The sequence below is a fragment of the Amblyomma mixtum genome, unplaced genomic scaffold (genome assembly GCF_055824585.1).
Source record: "Amblyomma mixtum isolate Tamu unplaced genomic scaffold, ASM5582458v1 scaffold_23, whole genome shotgun sequence".
Taxonomy (NCBI): domain Eukaryota; kingdom Metazoa; phylum Arthropoda; class Arachnida; order Ixodida; family Ixodidae; genus Amblyomma; species Amblyomma mixtum.
Genome location: NW_028317720.1, coordinates 25,294 through 46,043, shown reverse-complemented (window position 1 = coordinate 46,043; position 20,750 = coordinate 25,294). Strand labels below are relative to the sequence as shown.

Sequence of the window (20,750 nt, the reverse complement as noted above, 5' to 3'; positions counted from 1 at the left end):
CGCCAACGAGCGTCGGGCTGTGAGTGTCCCTTTGTCTTCAAGCAGCTTGGTGGGCTGCTCTATTGCTTCACCGCAGGTCGGCATGGCCTGAGTGAACGGGGAGACATCTCTGGCTAATGTTCACGTTTGAATTCAGGCAGCTGTGTGTTAGGATAGCGCGATTAAGTGTTCGTGAGAAGTGGCCGGTTCATTCAGAAAGAATGCGACGCCTGGGCATCGCCGGCTGCCGTAATAGCTTGTTGCAACAAGTGGCGTTGAATAAGCGGCTACTCCATGCAGTAAAAACTCAGGTATTGAAGTATTGTATTCTCATAGTAGGGAACACAGAGGGAGAAGGGGGCGGGGAGGGATGAAACGCTGTTGGAAATTTAAGGAGAGATTCAGTGCAGTATTCCCCAGTATAAGAAGCGATGTTTCCTAAAAACAGATGGGGAGCACTGCGAACAAACTGTTAGGGGAAGAAAAATTGTGTCTAAGTTAACTAGAGGCCACTGACTAGGGAATAAAAAATTGGTCTTCTTTGATTATTACCTATTATAGACAATGTTGTTCGCATTGCTTCAGACTGACATCACACTGGCCATTGCGTATTAGAGAGACCAGTGCGTAGTAGAGAGAGGTACGCTGACCGCTCATATGAATCTGGAGTGGGGCGATTCCCCAACCCATACGTTGCGCGCTGTGTCGATCTAGATCTTGTTCTGGTGATGAAATCCCTTTAACGGGTAGGTGGTTAGCATAGTACCCGTAGGTTAGTGTCATAACTGCGGGCGCAGCATTTCTGTACTCATGCCTCTCGCGACATCGTATATCCAACAGGTAAACAAGCAATCAGATGGATTTCCTTTCTAATTTCGAAAACGAGTGAAAGCGGACGAACTTAAGACTCAGTGTGACTGCAGTACTGCCTCTAATCTTCAAACTCCAGCTTGTTTTTTCGCAGGCAGCACCCGGGTTCTGGTCGCAAGCACCCTGATGGCTTTTCCGCGACGGATACAACGCCGTGCCCATTCAGCGAGCCAGTTGCACACTCCGGTCAGCTGGTGAGTAGGATTTTGTACAGCGGCTGCCTTAGATTTTCTGTATTTCTGAATAAATTACTGGTGCAAATTTTTCTGAAATGTGAGCACGCCGTTCTGGCTCAGTTCCGGAGAACCTCACTCATTCCGTCTGCGCCCTCCTTGCTTCACGGGACGCTATTTCCTTTGAACGAACTTTCCATACAATGGATAGAGGGCACTGATAATATTTCTACAGATTAACAGGGTTTTACTAGTCTTCATTTTTTTCGAAGTGCTATAATATTATTGAGCCCCGCCGCTGTGGCTCAGTGGTTACGGCGCTCGGCTGCTGACCCGAAAGACGCGGGTTCGATCCCGGCCGCGGCCGCTGAATTTCAATGAAGGCAAAATTCTAGAGGCCCGTGTGCTGTGCGATATTAGTGCACGTTAAAGAACCCCAGGTGGTCGAAATTTCCGGAGCCCTTCACTACGGCGTCCCTCATAGCCCGAGTTGCTTTGGGATGTTAAACCCCAATAAACCAAACTATAATATTATTGAGTATAGCACAATACACTAAGTGTTCCAGCCTGACTTCGGTCTTTCGATTGCTAGATTCTGCGAATATTTTTGGTCTGGCTTCCACGGAAATTTCTGCGGTGAAGAGGAAAAAGTAATTTCCGTAGTTTCAGCAAGAGAATACAAAAGCGAGAGACTTGTTTCCAATGTAGCTTTTTGCCCCATGCATAAATCGAAGAACCAAGCGTTGTGAAAATGAAACACCTGACATGCATGACCCTTTTTCGTTAAACTGCTGCACATAAAATGCTGGCGTACACCTCTCGAGGAACGCAGCGCCTAGTGGATAATGCTGCTGGTATCTAACGCGCCAATTTTCAACAGTGGCTTCACGGTTACCACCACCACGGCGCTCATATTCGCATTTGTCCTGTCAGCACCGCATGAATGGTTAGCGGAAATACCACGGAATTTCAGGCCTGCATAGCAATCAATCAGTGCGCTGTGCAAATAAAATGGCCTTCGCCTCATCCACTAGTTGCGATATGCGGAGTCTAGCATTAACTATTTCATTGCTTGCCCAGGCAAAAGCACTCGCGTACGGATATCCCACAGCCATACCCCACACATACTCGTGGACACAATTCAAAAGCTGTTACGCCACCAGCATAGCCCATACAGGCGGGTTCACTGCAACGCAGGTCCCGCGTTGAATTCATAGTCCGATGCGTGTCAGAAAGTCTTAGTGGTGAGTGGCCTCCAGTCACAATGCAGAAATATTAAACATGAAGTGTCTGAAGTATATGTGAATGAACCCGTGAGAGGCAACTCCTTACTAGCAAAGACGCTTAGAATGCTATCGGGGGATATCCAGCGGAGTCGTTCGCCTTCACTTTCGCATCAGCTTTTGTTTTTATTCTGAAAGTTGGGCAAAGATTGTCTGGCTCAGTTTGGCCCAATTCGGCTTCTGTCATCATTTGCGTGGCCGAAGACAAATTTCAAGACCGCCGCGGTGGCCTAGTCGTTTGAACGTCGGCCTGCCTTGCGGAAGGTGCGGGGTGCTATCCCCAGTGCCGCTGGGCACCCACCGGTGATACAATGAGTGCAAGTTTTCCCTGCCTGGTGTTCGGCTTTTTAGGGTGAACTTCTTGGAAAATGGGTCTTTGGCCCCACCTTGAGTAAAGAAAAAACCCTGTGCCATGGCTCTCTTCAGCCTCAGACGCCCTTACGCCATAAAAATTCATCATCATCATGAGAACACAGTTCATCTTTCGTGCACATTGCCCGCTTGTGTCATCTGTCGGTATCAGCAGCAAACACCACGTATCTCAACAGTGATGGGTGAGTTTACACCCGAGGTGAAAACTGAAAACGTACCTGCTCTACAGAATGTCGGGCGGTGCGTCGAGTTGGTGCATGACAGAAAATACTGCGGCGCAAAAAAAATTAAGCCAAGAAAGAAAAGATTACACATGCTCACGCTACCAACTGTTTAGTGTAAGAAAATGGGTACGTTTACAAGCCTCTATCGCTCTCAGCGACAGAGCCTTGTTAGATGGATAGGACTCAGAGTAGAGAGAGACAGGCTGACACATATAGATCTGGAGTGGGGTGATTCCCCAGCTGGTACGTTGGGTGCTATGTCGGTCTAGATCTTGTTCTGGGGACGAAAACCCCACGGCGGAAAGGTGGTTAACAGGTTGCCCGGTGGTTAATGTCATAACTGCCCCCTTTGCTGTCTTGGATACAGCGACACCGAATATCGACAGTTAAACAAGCAATTATATGGGTGTCTTTTCTTATTTCGAAAACGCGCGAGTGCAATTATGTGTTTGCATTACTGCTGTACAGGTGCCTGAAATCCTAAAAGTCCACCTTCTCTATTCGCAGGCAACAACCGTTTCGCGATTCTCGTCGCAGGCGCTGTGATGGCTTTAGAGGGACGCGTACAGGGGCGTGCCCAGACGGCGCGCGAGCACCACTATCCACTTAGCGGGTGAGTAGTCTTAAGTAAGCAGCAGCCTTGTACCGGTTGCAGGGGGGAAGGATTGAGATTTTAATTTCTGTATTTGTGAACAAGGGGCTGGTCTATGTGTTTGTGAAAACTGAGGGCTGCCGTCTGGCTTACTTCTTGCGAACCTTACTCGTTCCATCTGCACGCATCTTGGGCAGCGTGGCGCAATTCCCCTTCAACGAATTTTTTTCTCAAGCAATAGATATGGGTAGTGACATTATATCTACCGATTAACATGGTTCAGAAGTGCTACAAGCTTACGGCGTTTAGCACAAAACACTGGAGGTTCCAGCATGACATCGGCCTTTCGATGTCATGTACCCCGAGACCTACCCGACCGATACGTGTAGAGTCTGCCGGAGGGAGCCGGCAGATCAGACGCACATCTTGTGGGACTGCATCAGAAATCCAAAGGAAGCAAGATCAGGAACAATCCCGCCGCGGCTGGAGGCAGCAGCGAAGAGCAACGACCATGACCAACAGCTATGGGCCGTCCAGCAGGTCCTCGGGGCGCTCGAAAGGCAGGGACCCAGCGAGCCGGCAACGGCGAGCGGAGACCCGCGCCGAGTAACGGCAGCCTCGTAGACGACGTAGGCCCTCGTCGGGGCGCGCGAGCGCCCAACTGCAGGCACAAATAAAGTTTACTCCAATCCAATCCAATTGGCGAAGAGGGGAAAGTAATTTTCATATTTTCAGCAAGGAGGTACATAGACAAAAGTATTGCTTTTTTCGCAGCTTTGCCCCATAAGTGAAAGCACCAAGCGTTGTAAATATAGAACACCTGATATGCATGAACCTTTCTCGATAAACTGTTAGACTTGCTGGCGTACACCTCTTGATGAATGTGGCTACTAATGGATACTGTTGGTATCTTGGATGCCAATTTTCAACCGCGGTTGACACAAACGCACGCACGTACTAATTGCTCGAAGCGAAAGCTCTTACGCCACTGGCGCAAGACATCCCGGCAGGTTCCCTGGAACGCAGCGCCTGGGTTAGATGCAGGAGAAAATGCGACGCTACTCGGCGGACTGCCTCGCAGCGCGTCAAAAAGCATTAGTGGATGTGAGGGGTCCAGGGCTAGCTACTACGCAGAGCTATTAAACACGAAGTGTCTCATGTGGATTCACTGGGCCCACGAGAGCTAACTTCCTACCTCAAAAGACGCTTAGAATGCTATCGGAGTATACCCTACTGGAGTCATACACATAATTTATGTATCATCTTAATTTCTGAGCGTTCAGCAAAGATTGTGGTGTTCAGTTTGATCCAGTTCTGTTCATTCACCATTTGCGTGAGCCGCTGAATTTGTGAGACAGGCCGAATACAAACTTCAAGACCGCAGCGGTTGCTTAGTTAGTCGTTCGAGCATGAGCCTGGGATATGGGAGGTGCCTGGGGCGATACCCAGTGAGGCGGGCACGCGTCCATGATACACCAGATACAAGCTTTCTCTGCCTGGTGCCGGGCATTTTATGGTGAAATGCTTGGGAAAGAGCTCTTTCACCTCACCTTAAGTCTCTCTCTACCGTTTTTTGTGGGCTCTTCTCCATCGACGTTATATCATAGCAATCAGTATATCGACTCTCAACCGAGTACTGACGACATGGACGCTATCTTAAGCCTAACCAAAAGTAAATATTGACCTAATTGGACAATATTGATGTCCAACATGTGCTACTCTTCGAGTCAGTTATGAATATCCATTAGGTACGCCATAACCTTATCGGTTGGTAAATATAGCAAATAAATATGATCATAAACTTAACTAAAAATTAACTTCATTAGTTAATTTTGGGCTGTAACCTGTTCTACTTATATGGAGGATTCAAAATATCTAATTCGTTTTATGATGCCTTATTAATTACTGTGTTAAAAGCAGTTAAACATAGTAATGTGACTAGTTAATTATAACATCTCCAATCAATCAAAAACTAGGGTATATGTCCTTTTACTGTGGGGGACGCAATTTTGAATTCCTCGGACAGAAAATTTCACAGAAATTTTCGCGCAGACAGAAAAGTTGACAGAAAATTTCACGTCGAAGGAAGGTGCTAGCAGAGCCCAAGAAACCGAGAAACGTTATGAATAAGAGCTATCACTCTTAAAGTCGAATAATGCCTGCTCTATACAGAATGACAGGTACTGGGGAGTTGGTGCATGGCTCAAAATGTAGGGGCAAAACTACGACTGCGCAAAAAAAAGACATGCACAAACTATCAACTGATTATTGCAAGAACATGGACATATTTATAACCCTAACTCACCATGTAAAAACCCTCTACTGCTCTCAGCCTAGCCAGTCAGAAGTACAAGTGGAAACATTTTTATAAAGGCCTGTAGCACGAACAATCACGATGATGTTCGATGCCCGATCCCAGATGGTGGTGTTTTTTCTTTTCTTATCTTAGTTTTTGTTATGTCTTTCTTATTTTACTTCCTTATTGACGGCTTTCATAGGTGGCACTCCTTTTGCTACGATTGCGTGACACTGATATTCCAAAATATATTTTCTTTTCTAACCTTTTTGATAAACTAGAGCTGTAAGTGCAGGGTAGCAGAAGCGTTCTGCGATATGCGTTTAGCCTTGACATCTACATCTACATCTACATCTGTCATCTACATCTGCCTACTACATCTCCGGAACACTGCGAACAACCAGTTATGTGAAAGAGTAATTGCGTCTAAGCCACATAGAGACCGCTGATTAGAGATGGAGAAAAAAAATAGTCACCTTTGATTATTAATATTATGGACACTGTCGTTCGCACTGCATTAGACTGACATCACACTGACCAGTGCGTATTAGTGAGACCAGTGCGTAGTAGAGGGAGGTATACTGACCGCTCACAGGAATCTGGAATCAGGAATGGGGTAATTACTCAGACTATAGGTTGGGCGCTATGCGTGATATAGACCTTGTTCTGGCGACGAAAACGCCGTACCGGGTAGGTGGTTAACGTATTTCGCGGTGGTTGGTGTCATAACTGCGGCGACAGCATCTCTGCAGACTTGGATCCGGCGACACATTATATCGAGATTTAAACAAGCAATGAGATAGGTGTCCTTTCTTATTGGAAAAACGCGTGAAAGCATGCGAACTTACGATTTAATGTGACGACAGCACCGCAGGAAGGTTGCTGTAAACCTAAAATTCCGCCTTGTCTTTTCGCAGCCACCAGCCGTCAGACGAGGGTCGTCGCAGGCGCTCTGATGGCTTTTCCGCGACGGGTACGGCATTGGTTCCAGAACCCAGTCTGCGGGTGAGTAGTTTTTAGTATAGCAGCAGCCTTGTATCGGGTGCAGGAAGGATCGAGAATCAATTTTTTCTATATCCGATTAAGTGGCTGATGGATATATTTCTGAAATGCTCAGATCTGGATCTGGCTCAGTTCAGATCTGGCTCAGTTCTGGAGAACCTGACTCGTTCTGTCTGCATGCTTCTTGCGCACCGCGACACTGTTTCCTTTGAACGAACTTGTCAGACAATGTATAGAGGGTAATGGCGTTATTTCTACAGATTAACTCGTATTATCCCTCTTTAATCTTTATGAAGTGCTACAGGCTTACTGCGTTTTGAACATTACACTGAAGGTTCCCGCATAACATCGGCCATTGAATTGGTATACTCTAGAAATATTTTCGGTTAAGGTTCCACAGAAATAAAAGTGATATCCATGTTTAAGGCAAAGGGATACATAAACGTCCCTTGCTCCTAATGACTCTTTGCCCCATAAATGGAAGCACAAAGCGTTGTGAAAACGCAACACCTGACATGAATGACCCTTCTTCGTTATACTTGCTGGCGTACATCTCTGGATGAATGTGCCGACTAATGGACAGTGCTGTTGGTATCTAACGCGCCAATTTTTAACCGCGGTTATCCCCACCATTGCCCTCGCATTCCAATTTTTCCTGTCAGCGCCGCATGAATGGTTAGAGAAGATACTTTTGACGTTCAAGCCTACTTATCCGACAGTCAGCCTACTCAGAAAAGACAATGACCGTCCCTAGACCCACTAGGTGTGAAATGCGGACGCACACATGAACTACACCTTTCCTTATGAAGACAAGAGCACGCACGTTCGAATTGCGCGAAGCCATATCCTATATTACGCGATTAGAAAGCTGTTCTGCTACTGGTGCAGGACAAGCCAACGTGTACACTGGTACACAGTGCTCTCGTTGCATCGAGGAGAAATTGTGACGCTACTCGACGGACAGTGTCAGAAAGCCTTAAGGTGAGGGGCTTCGTCAAGCTAATGATGGTATGCTTCACCTTTGCAGGGTACTACAGGCGCTCCAGGCCCTTTGTACTATGAACGTCGCCTTGTCTGCAATGAGCTTGGTGGTGCTCCTGTATATCTGCATCTGGAGTCGGCATGGTGTGAGTGAAAGGGCAGACATCTCTGACTAAAGTCCAAGTTTGTCGTTCAGATAGCTAGCTGCATGACAGACAGTTGAGGACGGTGCGATTAAGTGCTCGTCAGAAGTGACCACTGTTTTCAGAAAGAATGCGGCGCCCGGGTGTCGCTGGCTGCCGCAACAGCTTGTTGAAACAAGTGGCGTTGATTAAGCGACTAGTCCAGATAGTAAAAACTGACATATTGTATTTTTAATGTCGGCAAGACAACAGGAAAATGTGGTGCGGTGCCGCGGGGGGGGGGGGGGGGGGGGGCGGCTGTCGTGTCTCTTATGTACGACCGGAAGACAGAAGAGATGTCATCGCCATATAATGTCTATTATGTCTATTATTGGCCGGAAAGTTCGAGATTCAGTGCAGTATTGCCAAACATAAAAAAGCTGTTTCCTACAGCGTCGCGGGAACGCTGCGAACAAGCGGTTAGTGAAAGAATATTTACGTCTAAGCCACCTAGAGACCACAGATAACAGATTAAGAGGGAAAAAGTCACCTTTGACTATTATTCTTATAGATATTTTCGTTCGCACTGCTTCAGACTGACATTACACCGACCAGTGTGCATAGAGGCCAGTCCGTAGCAAAGAGGGATATGCTGACCGCTGACATGAATCTCGAGTGCAGTGAATCCACAGCCGGTAGGTTGGGTGCTATATAGGTCTAGACCTTGTTCTGGTCATGGAAACCCCACGCCGGGTAGGTGGTTAACCTCCTGCTCGGTGGATGGATGGTGTAATAACTGCCAACTGTGCAGACTTGCATCCAGTGACGCCATGTATCGACAGGTAAACAAGCAATGATACGGGTGTCCTATCCTATTCCGAAAGCGCGTGAATGCTAGCGAACTCAGGATTCAGTGTGATTGCAGCACTGCAGTAGAGGTGTCTGTAATCCTAAAACTCAACCATGTCTTTTCGCAGGCCGGACACGTTACGCGGTTCTCGTCGGAGGCGCTGTGATGGCTTTAAGGCGATGCCTGCAGCCGAGTGCCCAGATGGCGCGTCAGTTCCACGATCCACTTATCGGGTGAGCATAGTTTTAATTAAGCAGCCAGCCTTGTACCGGTTGCAGGGGGATTGAGAATCAAATTTCGGTTTGCGAATAAGTGGTTGGCGTAAATATTTCTGAAATGTCAGAGCTGCGTTCGGGTTCAGTTCTGGCGATACTCACTCCTCATCTGCACGCTTCCTTGCTTACCACGAGGCTGTTTCCTTTGAACGAAATTTTCAGGCAATGGATGGAGGGCAGTGGCATTATTTCTTCAGCCCAACTCCGTTTTACCCCTCTTCATTCTTTGTGAAGTGCTACACGCTAACCGCGTTTAGAACAATGCACTAAAGGTTCCACCATGACTTCGGCCTTTGGATTTGTATATTCTGGGCGTATTTTCGGTTAGTCTTCCAAGGAAATTTCTGCGAGAAAGAGAGAAAAGTAATTTGCGCATTTCCAGCAGGGGAATACATAAACGAAAGTCTCGCTGCTGAAGCAGTTTTTTTTTTTTCATAACTCGAAGCACCAAGCGTTGCGAAAGTGGAAGTCCTTACATACATGATCCTTTCATTACGCGGTTAAAGTTGTAAAATGCTAGCGTGCACCTCTGGATGAACGCGGCGACTAGTGGATAGCGCTCTTAACTAACGCGCCACTTTTCAACCATGGTTCCGCGGTTACCACCACCACAGCGCTCACATTCTCATTTGTCCTGGCAGCACCTCATTAATGGTCAGCAAAATGCGTTGGACGTTCCGGCCTGCGTAGCAGGCAGTCAGCCTACTGAGGAAATAAAAAGACAGTCCCTAGACCCATTAGGTGCGCAGTGCGGACACACACATCAACTATATCTTTCCTTATGAAGACGCACGTGCACATTGCCCAAAGCCATATCTTATAGGAAACTATTCCAAATTTGTTAGGCCACCGGTGTATGACATGCTGGAGCTACTCGGCGCTACTCGTGACGCAACTGGTGACGCTACCCGTGACGATACTCTTGAGGCTACTCAGCGCCGCGTGTGGCGCTACTCGTCGGACAGCTTCGCAGCGCGTCGGAAAGCCTTATGGGACGAGAGGGGTGCAAAGCTAGCTATTCCGCACAGCTATTAAACCGGTAGCGTACTCTAACATGCAACCAGGCATAGAATGCTGTGGCGCAATATGCAGCCGAAATGTTCGCTTTAGCTTGTGCATTAGCCTCATTCGTGAGAGTTCAGCAAATATTGTCAGGCTCAGTTTAATCTTATTCGCGTTCAGACATTAGCTTGAGCTGCTCTGCTGGTGAATCGCGCCGAGGATGAAGTTCAGCTTTTTGTGCTCATCGCGAAGTTGCGCCACCTGTTGGTGTCAGCAGCAAGCGCCACGTAACTTAAAAGTGAAGGATTAAGCAACCCCTCCCTATCATCCAATAAAATGAATGGAGTCCGCCAAGCATTAAAAAAGCGCTAATTTTCATAGGACGCGCTAGCAGCCGCTGAAATTAAGAGTTTTTTATATTTTCTAGGATTCTGTACGCACATTCTACAGTTTCACTTTCTATGTGTACTTGTCTATGTGCAACTCACTGCCGATATTTTGTGCACTTCCTTCATTTTGGCTTCAATCGCGCAATTGTATAGAGACCCATAGATTCATTGGATCGCTAGGTGTATCTCTTTGTATACTGAGGATATTTAGGAAAATATCCGACCAGTGGCCGCTACGCAACTCGTATACAATGTGTAAACGTGGACGTATTGTACTGTTTGTAACGTTATTTTTGCTTCATCGTGCAAATGAGTCCATGGTTCACCTTCGCAGGGTGTGTCTGGCGCCTCGGATGTGGCACCAAGGTACGGCCTAAGATCGCCTTGTTTGCCCTGAGCTTGGCGGGCTGCTCTACTCCTTCATCCAAGTCCGCATGGTATGAGTGAAAGGGGAGACATCCCCGACTAAAGCTGAAGTTTGTCATCCAGGCAGCTACGGGAGAGGCAGTTGAGGGTGGTGCGAATCAGTGCTCGTGAGAAATGAAAACTTTATGCAGAAAGAATACGTCACCGGGTTTCACCGGCTCCCAAAATCAATTGTTCAAACAAGGGCATCGAATAAGTGGCTCGTCCAAATGAAGTACTGTGTTTGAAATGTAGGAAAAGAAAGGTGGGGGGGGGGGGGGGGGGGCTATGAAGTCTGAAGTTATGCACGGCCTGAGTCACTGAAGGACATTACAAATGCCATCGCCATACGATGTCCAATGTCGTTCCTTATGGGATTCTTTTGCCCCCACAAAGTTCAAGAGAAATTCAGCGCAGTACTCCCCAGGGGAAAAAAGTCTTCTGTACAATATCTCAAGAATACTTCGAACAAACAGTTAGAAAAAGAAAAATTGCATCTAAATCATCTAGAGAGCACTGAACAAATATTAGGAAAAAATTGTCACCATTGTAATTCAGACTCTTCAGGATGAATTATTTACATGCTCCATGGATCTCGGCATCAGCACTAAGAGGAGATTTTCGCGCGGCAGTACTATTTTAAAGCGCTGGGGAAGTCGAATTGGTACCTGTACACCCCGAGCGGTCAACACTAGAGCGGCCGTTTGGCCAAAAACAAAAATTGATAAAGAAATAACTGTCGCTAGCAATGGCCTAACTGCTTTGGCCTTGGCCTGTTACAGTTTACGATTTATGTGGGCTTAACTCTCCAAAGCAAGTCTTCTATGAGGAACGCTATAGAGGACAGCTAAGGAAATTTCGACCACCTGCGGTTCTTTAATCTGCATTGACATCGCACAGCACACGGGCCTCTAGAATTTCACCTACACAAAAATTCGACCGCCACGACCGCGACCGAACCCGCGTCTTTCGGGTCAGCAGCCACTACGGCGTCTACAGTGCTGCACCGATTCGTTTTGATTTATAGGGAAATTAGAGCATTTCCTGATTAATAAAAACCCCAGACCAAGCAGGCAATTTTTTCTTCGGTGTTATTTGCGGAGAGTATCTATGGTAGAAAGGACGATAAAGGTGAACCAGACAGGCACTAACAACTCAAGTTCTTAGATCTTCACCATCTGGCCTCCACGCAGTTCCTTTCTTTTCTGTCAAACCAACTACCCAGCAACAACCCACTTGCATTTATTGCCTCTTTTGAATGTTTGGTTGCTTTCTTTGCATTGTCAATTCCCCGATGTTCTGTTCATCACTCACTATAATGAAATGTAATGAAAACAAGTTTCCCGGAGTATGAAGTTTTAAAAACATTAGCTGAGAAGTGATTTTCGTAATATTGGTATCAAAAAACTGATAACGTTTTCTGGTAGTGCGGTTGCATATCAAAATCTGCCTCCTGAGCTTTGTGACATTTTTCCCCGCCGTATGAACACCGACTCGTTCGTCACATTTCAGGGAAAGTCGCTTCGCCAAAAACTATTTCCGTTCGATCAGGATGTATGTTTGCAGCAGAAGATCTTAATGATAAATCAGTGTAAAGTTGTGGTTTGGCATCAATAGAGAAGGGAGAGGCGAGGATATGCACACAAGGGAAGGAGACCAGTCAGCGTGAGCCCTTTAGTTAAAAGAGAAAGTGACCAGGAACAAGTCGGCATGTGCCTTTTAGTTAACCCCTTAGCCGCTCTATAGCACTTTGCTTTAAGCGGTGACTTGTCACTCCTATGAACGCGCTACATATTCCGCCGCACAGCTAAAGCACAGCGGTATTTTCGGGCGCTGCCCGCAAGCGGGCGACAAGATCACACCGACATGCTACGGGGAAAATGCAGGTGGATGAACGAGTTTTACGCGCTTCTGGCAAGCACTCTCGCAGACGATTTGTTTTTACCTAAAGACTGTGAAAACTGTAGACCACAAATTCTGACCCTTCCGTACCATAAACGCAATCGTCGTAACGTTATTTCCTGGCGTCATTATTGTGCGAATGAAATCGCAAACCAGCTAGCGAGGGCATTACTCGTACGAAAACGCGGTCAATTTTTTAACATCATTCCGCAACTGTTGTTTGGCCGCCTTGACAGCGCCTTACCACTGCGCGGAATGACGAAACAGTGGCACTTAATCTCGTCGTAGCGCGTTACTCCTGAAAGATTTGTCATGTGCACATTAGGGCATGCGCTGGATATCTTTTTCTCTTTGTGATGTCTGCTCATGTTCCCGAGCACAGGTCGCCTAAATTAGTCGGAGGCCTACCACTTCCGTGTCATTCATACCACAGGAATCGCTTCAGTGCTTCAAACAGTTATGAATTAAGTTTTTTTGTAAAACAGCCTGATTTCTAACACCAATGGTCTTGATTTGCAGGCTGGCCAGCCTCGCCACAATTTTTGAGGGAGTCTGCCCGCGGAGCGGATTGGATGGACGAGACTGTGCACATAACAGCACCATCGAAGCCTCCCACACTGAAGACAGCGTCACAGCCTTCAGCACACTACGATGCACTGTGAGCGACTTTGGAAAACAGAGTGCCATGTGCCCAATTCGACATTCAAATTCAAATTGAGTTTATTTCCATTCGAAGCGATGCGTTCGGTAATCAGGATAGAAGGGCTCTTCTCAGAGAGAATAGTAGTGGCTATCGTCACAGCCTTCAGCACACTACGATGCCTTGTGAGCGACTTTTGAGATCCCAGTTCCATATGACCCATTCAACATTCAAATTCAAATTGAGTTTATTTCCGTTCAAAACAACGCGTTCGGTAAACAGGATAGAAGGGCTCTTCTCACAGAGAATAGTAGTGGCTATTTTACTGATGCGTTTGGAGGTATGCCTTAAGGAAATTTCGATGGAAGCAAAAATTAAGGGCCCGTATACTGTGCAACGTCAGTGCACGTTAAAGAACCCCAGTTGGTCGAAATTTCCAGACCCCTACACTAAGGTGTCCCTCATAGCCTGAGTCGCTTTGGGGCGTCAAACCCCATAAACCAAACCAAACCAATTTTGATGCCTGCTTTCGAACTCAAAAAAGTCTTCAGGGCTCGTCGGGCATTACGTCATTACGGCGGCAATATTTCTCACACAAATTCCTTTATTTATCTTTCTGTTTATTCTGATTCTTACCGCTACCATTGATGGCCTTTTTGTATGGGGGATACGATAGGAAATTTACCTTGTCATACAGATAACATACTGTAAAAAAGAGAATGGAACGAAAATAAACTGCTTCCAATTTCAAAACCAAATGGGAGCTAAAAGAGGGTAAAAACAAAGCAAGCCATGGTAAAAATAAAAATCGCCATATCGATATCCTGGGCAACACACAGAACAAGAAAACATGTATTATATGGCATGAAAAACTGGTTATACTGAAGGCGCACTGTAGCAAAGAAAATAGACAATGACGCATTCTTAGGTGAGAAGAATGAAGTGCAAATCACGCAAACAAACTTTCACTCGTAAAATGTGAACTGTGTATTCAGAAATTCCACAACAAGATAAACGCGCAGAAAAGTAGCTATCACAAGAAAATTAGAGGCGACTCTTTTGAAAAGATGGCAGGGCTTACACATCTTCTTTACGTTTATTCTAATCAGGCACTGTTTTGGAAAAAAAAGTAGAAGTTTTTAAATATATCATCAAACTTTCACAAAATGCTTGAAACGAAATGGTATAGAGCTGGCGATCTTTCGTAAATATACATTTTGTAAAACATCTCATCCCTGTAACATTGTGAAACAGCTCCAGCCGTAGATACTCTCTTCTCTAAGAGAGGTCACCGTACACTTTCGCACATCTGAGAGGATCTTTTTGTAAAGTCATAGTTTGAGGGCAGAAACCGCGTCGCTCCCTCCTGAATCCCTTCAAGCTAATAAGTGCTTCTGTGTCGGGATTCGTAGTCTCACAACAATATTCTAGGATGAGACACACATTAGTCTAGTGGAGAGTTTTTTTTCAGTCTAGCCAATACCTGTTTGAAAATGCGTTTTAGCGATATCGAAGACGACTAACATTACCAGCAATATGGTTAAGCTGATCGTTCCAATGAAGATTGCTAGAGAGGGCGGCACCTATACTTTAATTCTTGACATATGGTATGTTTGTGTCAGTATAAATTATCGGGTAGTTAAAGGTTACCTTTTTGTAAATTGGAGAAGATTTGTAAAAATTATGAAAAATATAATGTCGTGTACCGCGTATTGTACCATGTTAAGACTTAGGTTAGGCCACGTTGCAGCTGATTGACAGGTGCCACACAGGTGACAGCACGGTAAATGCAACAGTCCGCGTACGATCACACCCCACTAGACACTTCATTAACTATAAGACTGCTAAATGTTAAGAAAAGACGGCACAGAACTGTTCGCACTCTTTCTGGAATAACACATTGCTTTCTGCTGAAAAGATGCGCTTCGAGCCATTTGAACGGGGAAGGTATAATTTTGAAGGTAGGCAAATTCACCACCAAAAACCTGTGTGCAACCGAGTTAAAGGTTCTTGGAAGTCCAAGGGTGTAGGGTCAACCAGTTATTATTGTTAACTTAGAGGGCTAATTTGTGACCAAATTCTATCAGTTGTGTCTCGTAGAAAAGTCCCGTTCTTAAGGCGTGTTGCATTTGCCAAAAAAAAGTTGTCTTCTTGGATGAGGGTAGAGCATTCATGTAAATGATGTGTTACATCAATTTGCACAAGACGTTCTGAGGAAGATGTCTGTAGTTTATAGTTATTGTTTCGTTTTCCTCTTTTTATGTGGAGCGCGCCGCACACAAGGCGAAGAGGCACCAGAGAGTGCGACGCAGAAGGAACAGAAAGAATCGCCCTCTGCCGGAGATCTTCTCCCCTGACCTGTCTTTCTCCGCAATATTTCGGTGGCAACGGTGGGATGATGCTCAATCGCGCCCAGAACCAAGCGCCGGACTCGGCTGACAGCCTAGTTCCACCACCCGCTGATGAAGCGCACAGTGACATTGGCCACCGCCGTTCTGACGGCCTCGACCTCTTCCGGATGCTGGACGCCGCCTTCCACCGCATCGCGGGGACCGTGTCGACCAGCCGATGGACCTGCTGGACGCTCACTTGGCTGCACACACGTTGGGGTGGCGAAGGTCAGCTGCCCTGCGCCCGGATGATGCACGGCGCTACCATCGTTCCGAAAAATATGGAACAATAGATCGTCTAGAATAAAACATGCTGCAAATTTTTCGAACGAATTTGAAGAACACTATCAGCATCTGCTTTCCCTCGAGTCATTTACTTACCCTTCATTCACACATTAGATAGCAAACTTTCGATATTTTGTTTACTTCGTCACAATGTCACTCATGAAACTGTGTTCTCAAAGCAACGTAGAATGTTCGCTGTTTACTACTATGACAGCGGATGACTGGATGACAGCGCATAACATGATTTCTTTTCCGACGCCGAAGCAAATTTGAGAGTGACGCTGATATTTGCAGTTTATTTAAAAAATTAAAGCGGACCTGTTGGATGTAAAACAGCCTTAGCGTTAGTACGGCGAAATCCATCCTTCAGAGGGTTCTTTGTCAGCGTTTATGATCCAGTTCCGCCCTGCACATATATGATGTCGCATAACTGAACCGTGAGGAGGTGGACATTTCAGCAATACGCAAACTGAGTGCGCTAAAAAAGAGCTAAATTTGTGTCGAACCGATCCCTAGTAAATCGTGCCCTGTGCGCCGCAAGAGCGCGAAGAGCCCTTCTTGCTTATTTTCAGTCTCTTAGCTCCCTCCAGCCCCTCCTTTCCGCATATTTATTGTTAGCAAGGCATAATGCACGGTGAGATAAAAGTAGCCGATATGTACTGCTCAGAGAAACATTCAGAATTCAACTATGTTGTCTTGCAAAAAGTGTGGCTCAAAACATATCAGCCGGTGTATAAAGCAAGCTACAAGATTGCTTAAACTACCTAGTTTTATTGTAATTTTTCTTGCTTTTGCCGTTGGCTTTCCGGCAGTCTAGTTATTCCTACGAAAATAACACGCGGTTTAATAAAAGTTGGCGTTTCAGGGAAAGGTGCATGATCGTGTCTCATGGGGTTGAAGAGTTAAATGCAAGATGAATGCAGTCCAGGGTAACAGGGTTAATCGAACAGACATGGCAGAGGCCTTTCCCTAGAATGCGCATAGTCAGGCTGATCGTGATATCTCTCGTTCAACACCACTGGCGCTCCGAATATGCTGCCAGAAGAACTAAACACAGCCAACCTCGACCAGGAATGACGCGATTGTATCACTGTTAACGTCACACTTCCTAGAAAAGGCCACCTGGGCGTCAGCGCCTTTTCATCGGCTTTTCAAAGCAGAACCCATTCAAGCGTGGTTCCTGAGTTACCCTGTCATCACGTTTTCAAGAAAACTCTCGGATGTTGCAAAATATGCACGCAAATTGAACTATCTTAATTATCACCATCATCAACACCAACCTAACTACGCCCACTCCAAGGCCTGTGCCAAATGCAGCCGCCTTATACCCGCGAAATTCCTACTCTCGCTCGCATAAAAGACTTCTCCCCTCCGGAAAAAATGCCTCACTAAAGAACAAGAGGTTACGTGGCGTCGTCTACAGAGGAGATCGATACGCACCCCATCACTACTCGCGCACATTTATCCAGATCTTTACAACTCAAATGATCACATCCTGTGGGACTGCAAAATAGAGCCACCATCGGGTGATCCAGTTACTGCTCCTCCTCTCGAGCGGTGGGAGACCGTGCTGGCTAGCTCTAACCCCAGAACGCAAGTTTTGGCGGTGGAGTGGGCGGACAAAGTCGTCGAGGGCTTGGTACTCTCGAACACTTAACGTGGCCTCTTACCAAGCTCTTTCCGGCGAATAAAATGTTTTACAATCAACTTCTGCCGCCGCACGCTGCAACATAGTCATATGTCAGCATTATTTAAGGCTGTAATTTTGAAGTTGTAGCTTCAGTGAAGTGAATTTCACTGAGTAATTATAAGATGTAATATAAGTTTCATAATACCTTACTTTTATGCGCCGTGAAATAAACAGACAGACACGTTTCGAAAAAACCATCGAGAACATAGACACTAAACACAAGCGATGCGCCTAGTCAGAGTCTGCAGAATGTACTATCGGGGACAAAACTGGTATACTGCCCGCGGCGGGAGCCGGAGCAACAGAAAACTGCGGCATTTTGGTCAGCTAACGCATGAAACAAAGCAACGACCCAAGCGACATGCGTGCTGATAGTAAAGGCCACAGATTGGCTGCCACGATCCCAGACGCCGCCTGTAGCTGACATTGCAACGCTGTTCTCCGTTGCTCCGGCTCCCACCGCGTGTAGTATACCACTTTTGTCCCCGATCGCACATTCGTGTCACTGTATTAGGATGCAATTTATTAATCCATCTATAATTACGTTGTAGCGCCCGGCGACGCTATAAAGCGCAGGCGCTGAGATCGGCGTTCCCGCGACAAAAGAAAATAAAGAACGACAGCGCGTGCTCGAGGCGCACGCCCGGCACGGGCAGTTCGGAACTAGAAGCCTGCCACGCTGGTCGTCTCTCTCTGGTGCTCCGCTGCGACCCCGCAAAATCTTCAACAGTGGTGACCCGGCGAACCGTGCCTTCTATCTCAGTGGCGTTCCAGCATGGCGTACTGGCAGCACCCAAGTTTCGACCCGCCGCTCCCGGCGTTCCGGCCTGCAGGCGTCGGCGGGTGGTTCGCCCAACTGGAGGCTGCGATGTACCTTAACGGCATCACCATCCAGCCATTCAAACACGCAGTCCTTTGCGACATCCTCCCACCCGACCTCCTGCGTCGGCTCACCTAATCTGCCTTCGGTGGCCGGCCTTACGACGAGCTGCGTGCGGCCGTCCTGGCGGACTTCGGCGCCTACTACGTTCCGCCGCCGCTCTACGACGCAGCGGGCCCGTTTTCGCCGCCGCCAGCCTCTGGCCCTGCACCGGCCTCGCTCGCGCCCACGCAGCCCTCTTCAGAATCCGGCCCGCCTCAGCAGCCCCTCGCCGCCTCGCCGCCACTCCAGTCCAGCGTCTCCGGCCCGGCTTCTTTAGCACCGACCGCACCAGACGCTACCGCATCGCTTCCGGCAGCACATCCTGCTACCCCGGTTTCGCTAGCAACACTGTGCGACGACTCCACGGCCCGAAGTCCGCAGTCATTCCCTCAGCAGCTCGTTGAGGTGCCTGGCCCACCGCGGTTTGCCACGTCAGCGAACTCAGCGACACATGCACCTCGCGCCACCTTGTTCAACGCCTCCGGCCATACCGCCTCCCAAAAGGACGATACAGCGTCTACGGCACAGCCCGGTGAGCAACTTCTCTCATCTGCAATCGAGCCGCCGTCAGTCGAGCTCTTCCTCGACGAGTGCCCCATTCCGCCAACTTCTATAACCTACTGCGTGGCATCGCTGCCAGCCGAAAGCTCACCTGCCGCCTCATCGCTCATTCCGCAACAACCGTCAGTCACTGACCTGAGCGATCGTGCTAAAGGCGAGGTGAGTTTACCGCCACCGCAGCATATGCCACATACCAGCCCCACTACCCCGGCGGCCACACCGCCTGCCCAAGAGTTCCCACCCCAAGCCCTCAGTACGGTCAACCGCATCTCGGATTCTGATCCTGGCAGCTCGACACTGTCGCAGCAAGCGTCTGCTTTGGTGCCTGACTTGAGCAACCTTCAGCAACGAATGGTAGAGCTACCCGCACCGAGCAGTGCAGCAACTGTCCATCCACCAGCTGTGTCTGTTGCTGTTAGCCAGCCGTCTGATGTAGCCGTCTCAGCTCCACGGCCTGTCACTGCGACAACCTTCTTGCGGCCACCCACAGCCGACCGCGCCCACACGCGCATCAGCACTGGCCAGTCGCTCCGGACTGTCACTCCCGTTTCACCCAAACACCTGGGATTGAGCCCAGCAACTTGCTCCGGCATCGTCACGGCTGTCACCGTTGTGCCGACGGTCACACCACAGCTGCTGTCAGTCCATGGAGCCGTTTCGGCCGCTCCTGTGCTTGTGACCGCGTGCACGGCGCGTCGGATCCCCATCGACATCAGCTGCAATGTTCCAGCACCGACGACACTTGTGTCCGCGGGCAGCACTGCAAACGGCGACGGCCCGACCATGGTCTTCCCTGCCCCCATGTCCTTTGTCAACTCGGCACCCTGCATCATTCGCCCCTTGCGCAGCAGCCAGGGTCGTCCACCTGAGCCGGCGCACTCCACCCGACTGCTCTTCCCGGCCCCTGACCTGAACTTACCGGACCTTGTAGCGACCCCGTGGGGACATTGTTACTCTAGCTGCCTGCTTGCCTGCCGTGGCTACTCCATCTCTGCCCCGTCGGCACGTACATTCCGACGTTCCGTCTGGGCGGGGGGCCCTGTAGCGCCCGGCGACGCTATAAAGCGCAGGCGCTGAGATCGGCGTTCCCGCGATAAAAGAAAATAAAGAACGACAGCGCGTGCTCGGGGCGCACGCCCGGCACGGGCAGTTGGGAACTAGAAGCCTGCCACGCTGGTCGTCTCTCTCTGGTGCTCCGCTGCGACCCCAAAAATCCCCAACAACGTTACACTGAACAGCCAAATAATTCGTGGTAATAAAAGAAAGTACACGCTTCGGGACTGTTCTGAAAATAACCCATGCGTTACATCGGGTTGATTCAGGATAACACTTATGGATTTGAGAGTTTGAGTATGACAAAATTCTATGCGCAATGTAACAGTAAAATGCGCGGAGAACGACAAATTTGGTTATTTTTTTTTAATAAGGTACGCCGTTCCTTTGTTCAATATGCTTTCATGTAGAGAAACGCCAGTCAAGTCGTAGGTTGTCAGCGTCATCAGTCTCTAATAGAATTTATTACACTACGAAAGAAAAGTGAATATC

The 20,750-nt window shown here is 47.9% G+C and overlaps 1 protein-coding gene across 7 annotated transcripts in view; it reads left to right on the top strand.

Annotated features, from left to right (window-relative positions):
- The window catches only part of LOC149324554 (uncharacterized), a 53,484-nt gene extending 37,435 nt beyond the window's left edge, over nt 1–16,049 (top strand). For 5 of the 7 annotated variants that reach the window (XM_089565341.1, XM_089565340.1, XM_089565339.1 and 2 more), the window contains 6 exons: nt 929–1,043; nt 6,707–6,794; nt 7,819–7,918; nt 8,872–8,977; nt 13,237–13,375; nt 15,626–16,049. In XM_089565341.1, the coding sequence (XP_089421467.1) occupies nt 929–1,043; nt 6,707–6,794; nt 7,819–7,918; nt 8,872–8,977; nt 13,237–13,375; nt 15,626–15,796 (719 nt within the window). In that variant the 3' untranslated portion in view covers nt 15,797–16,049. Of the gene's footprint in view, nt 1–928; nt 1,044–6,706; nt 6,795–7,818; nt 7,919–8,871; nt 8,978–10,744; nt 10,848–13,236; nt 13,376–15,625 lie in introns of those variants that run through there. The other 2 variants (XM_089565343.1, XM_089565345.1) reach the window with 2 other exon arrangements.
- Nucleotides 16,050–20,750: the final 4,701 nt, after the last annotated feature.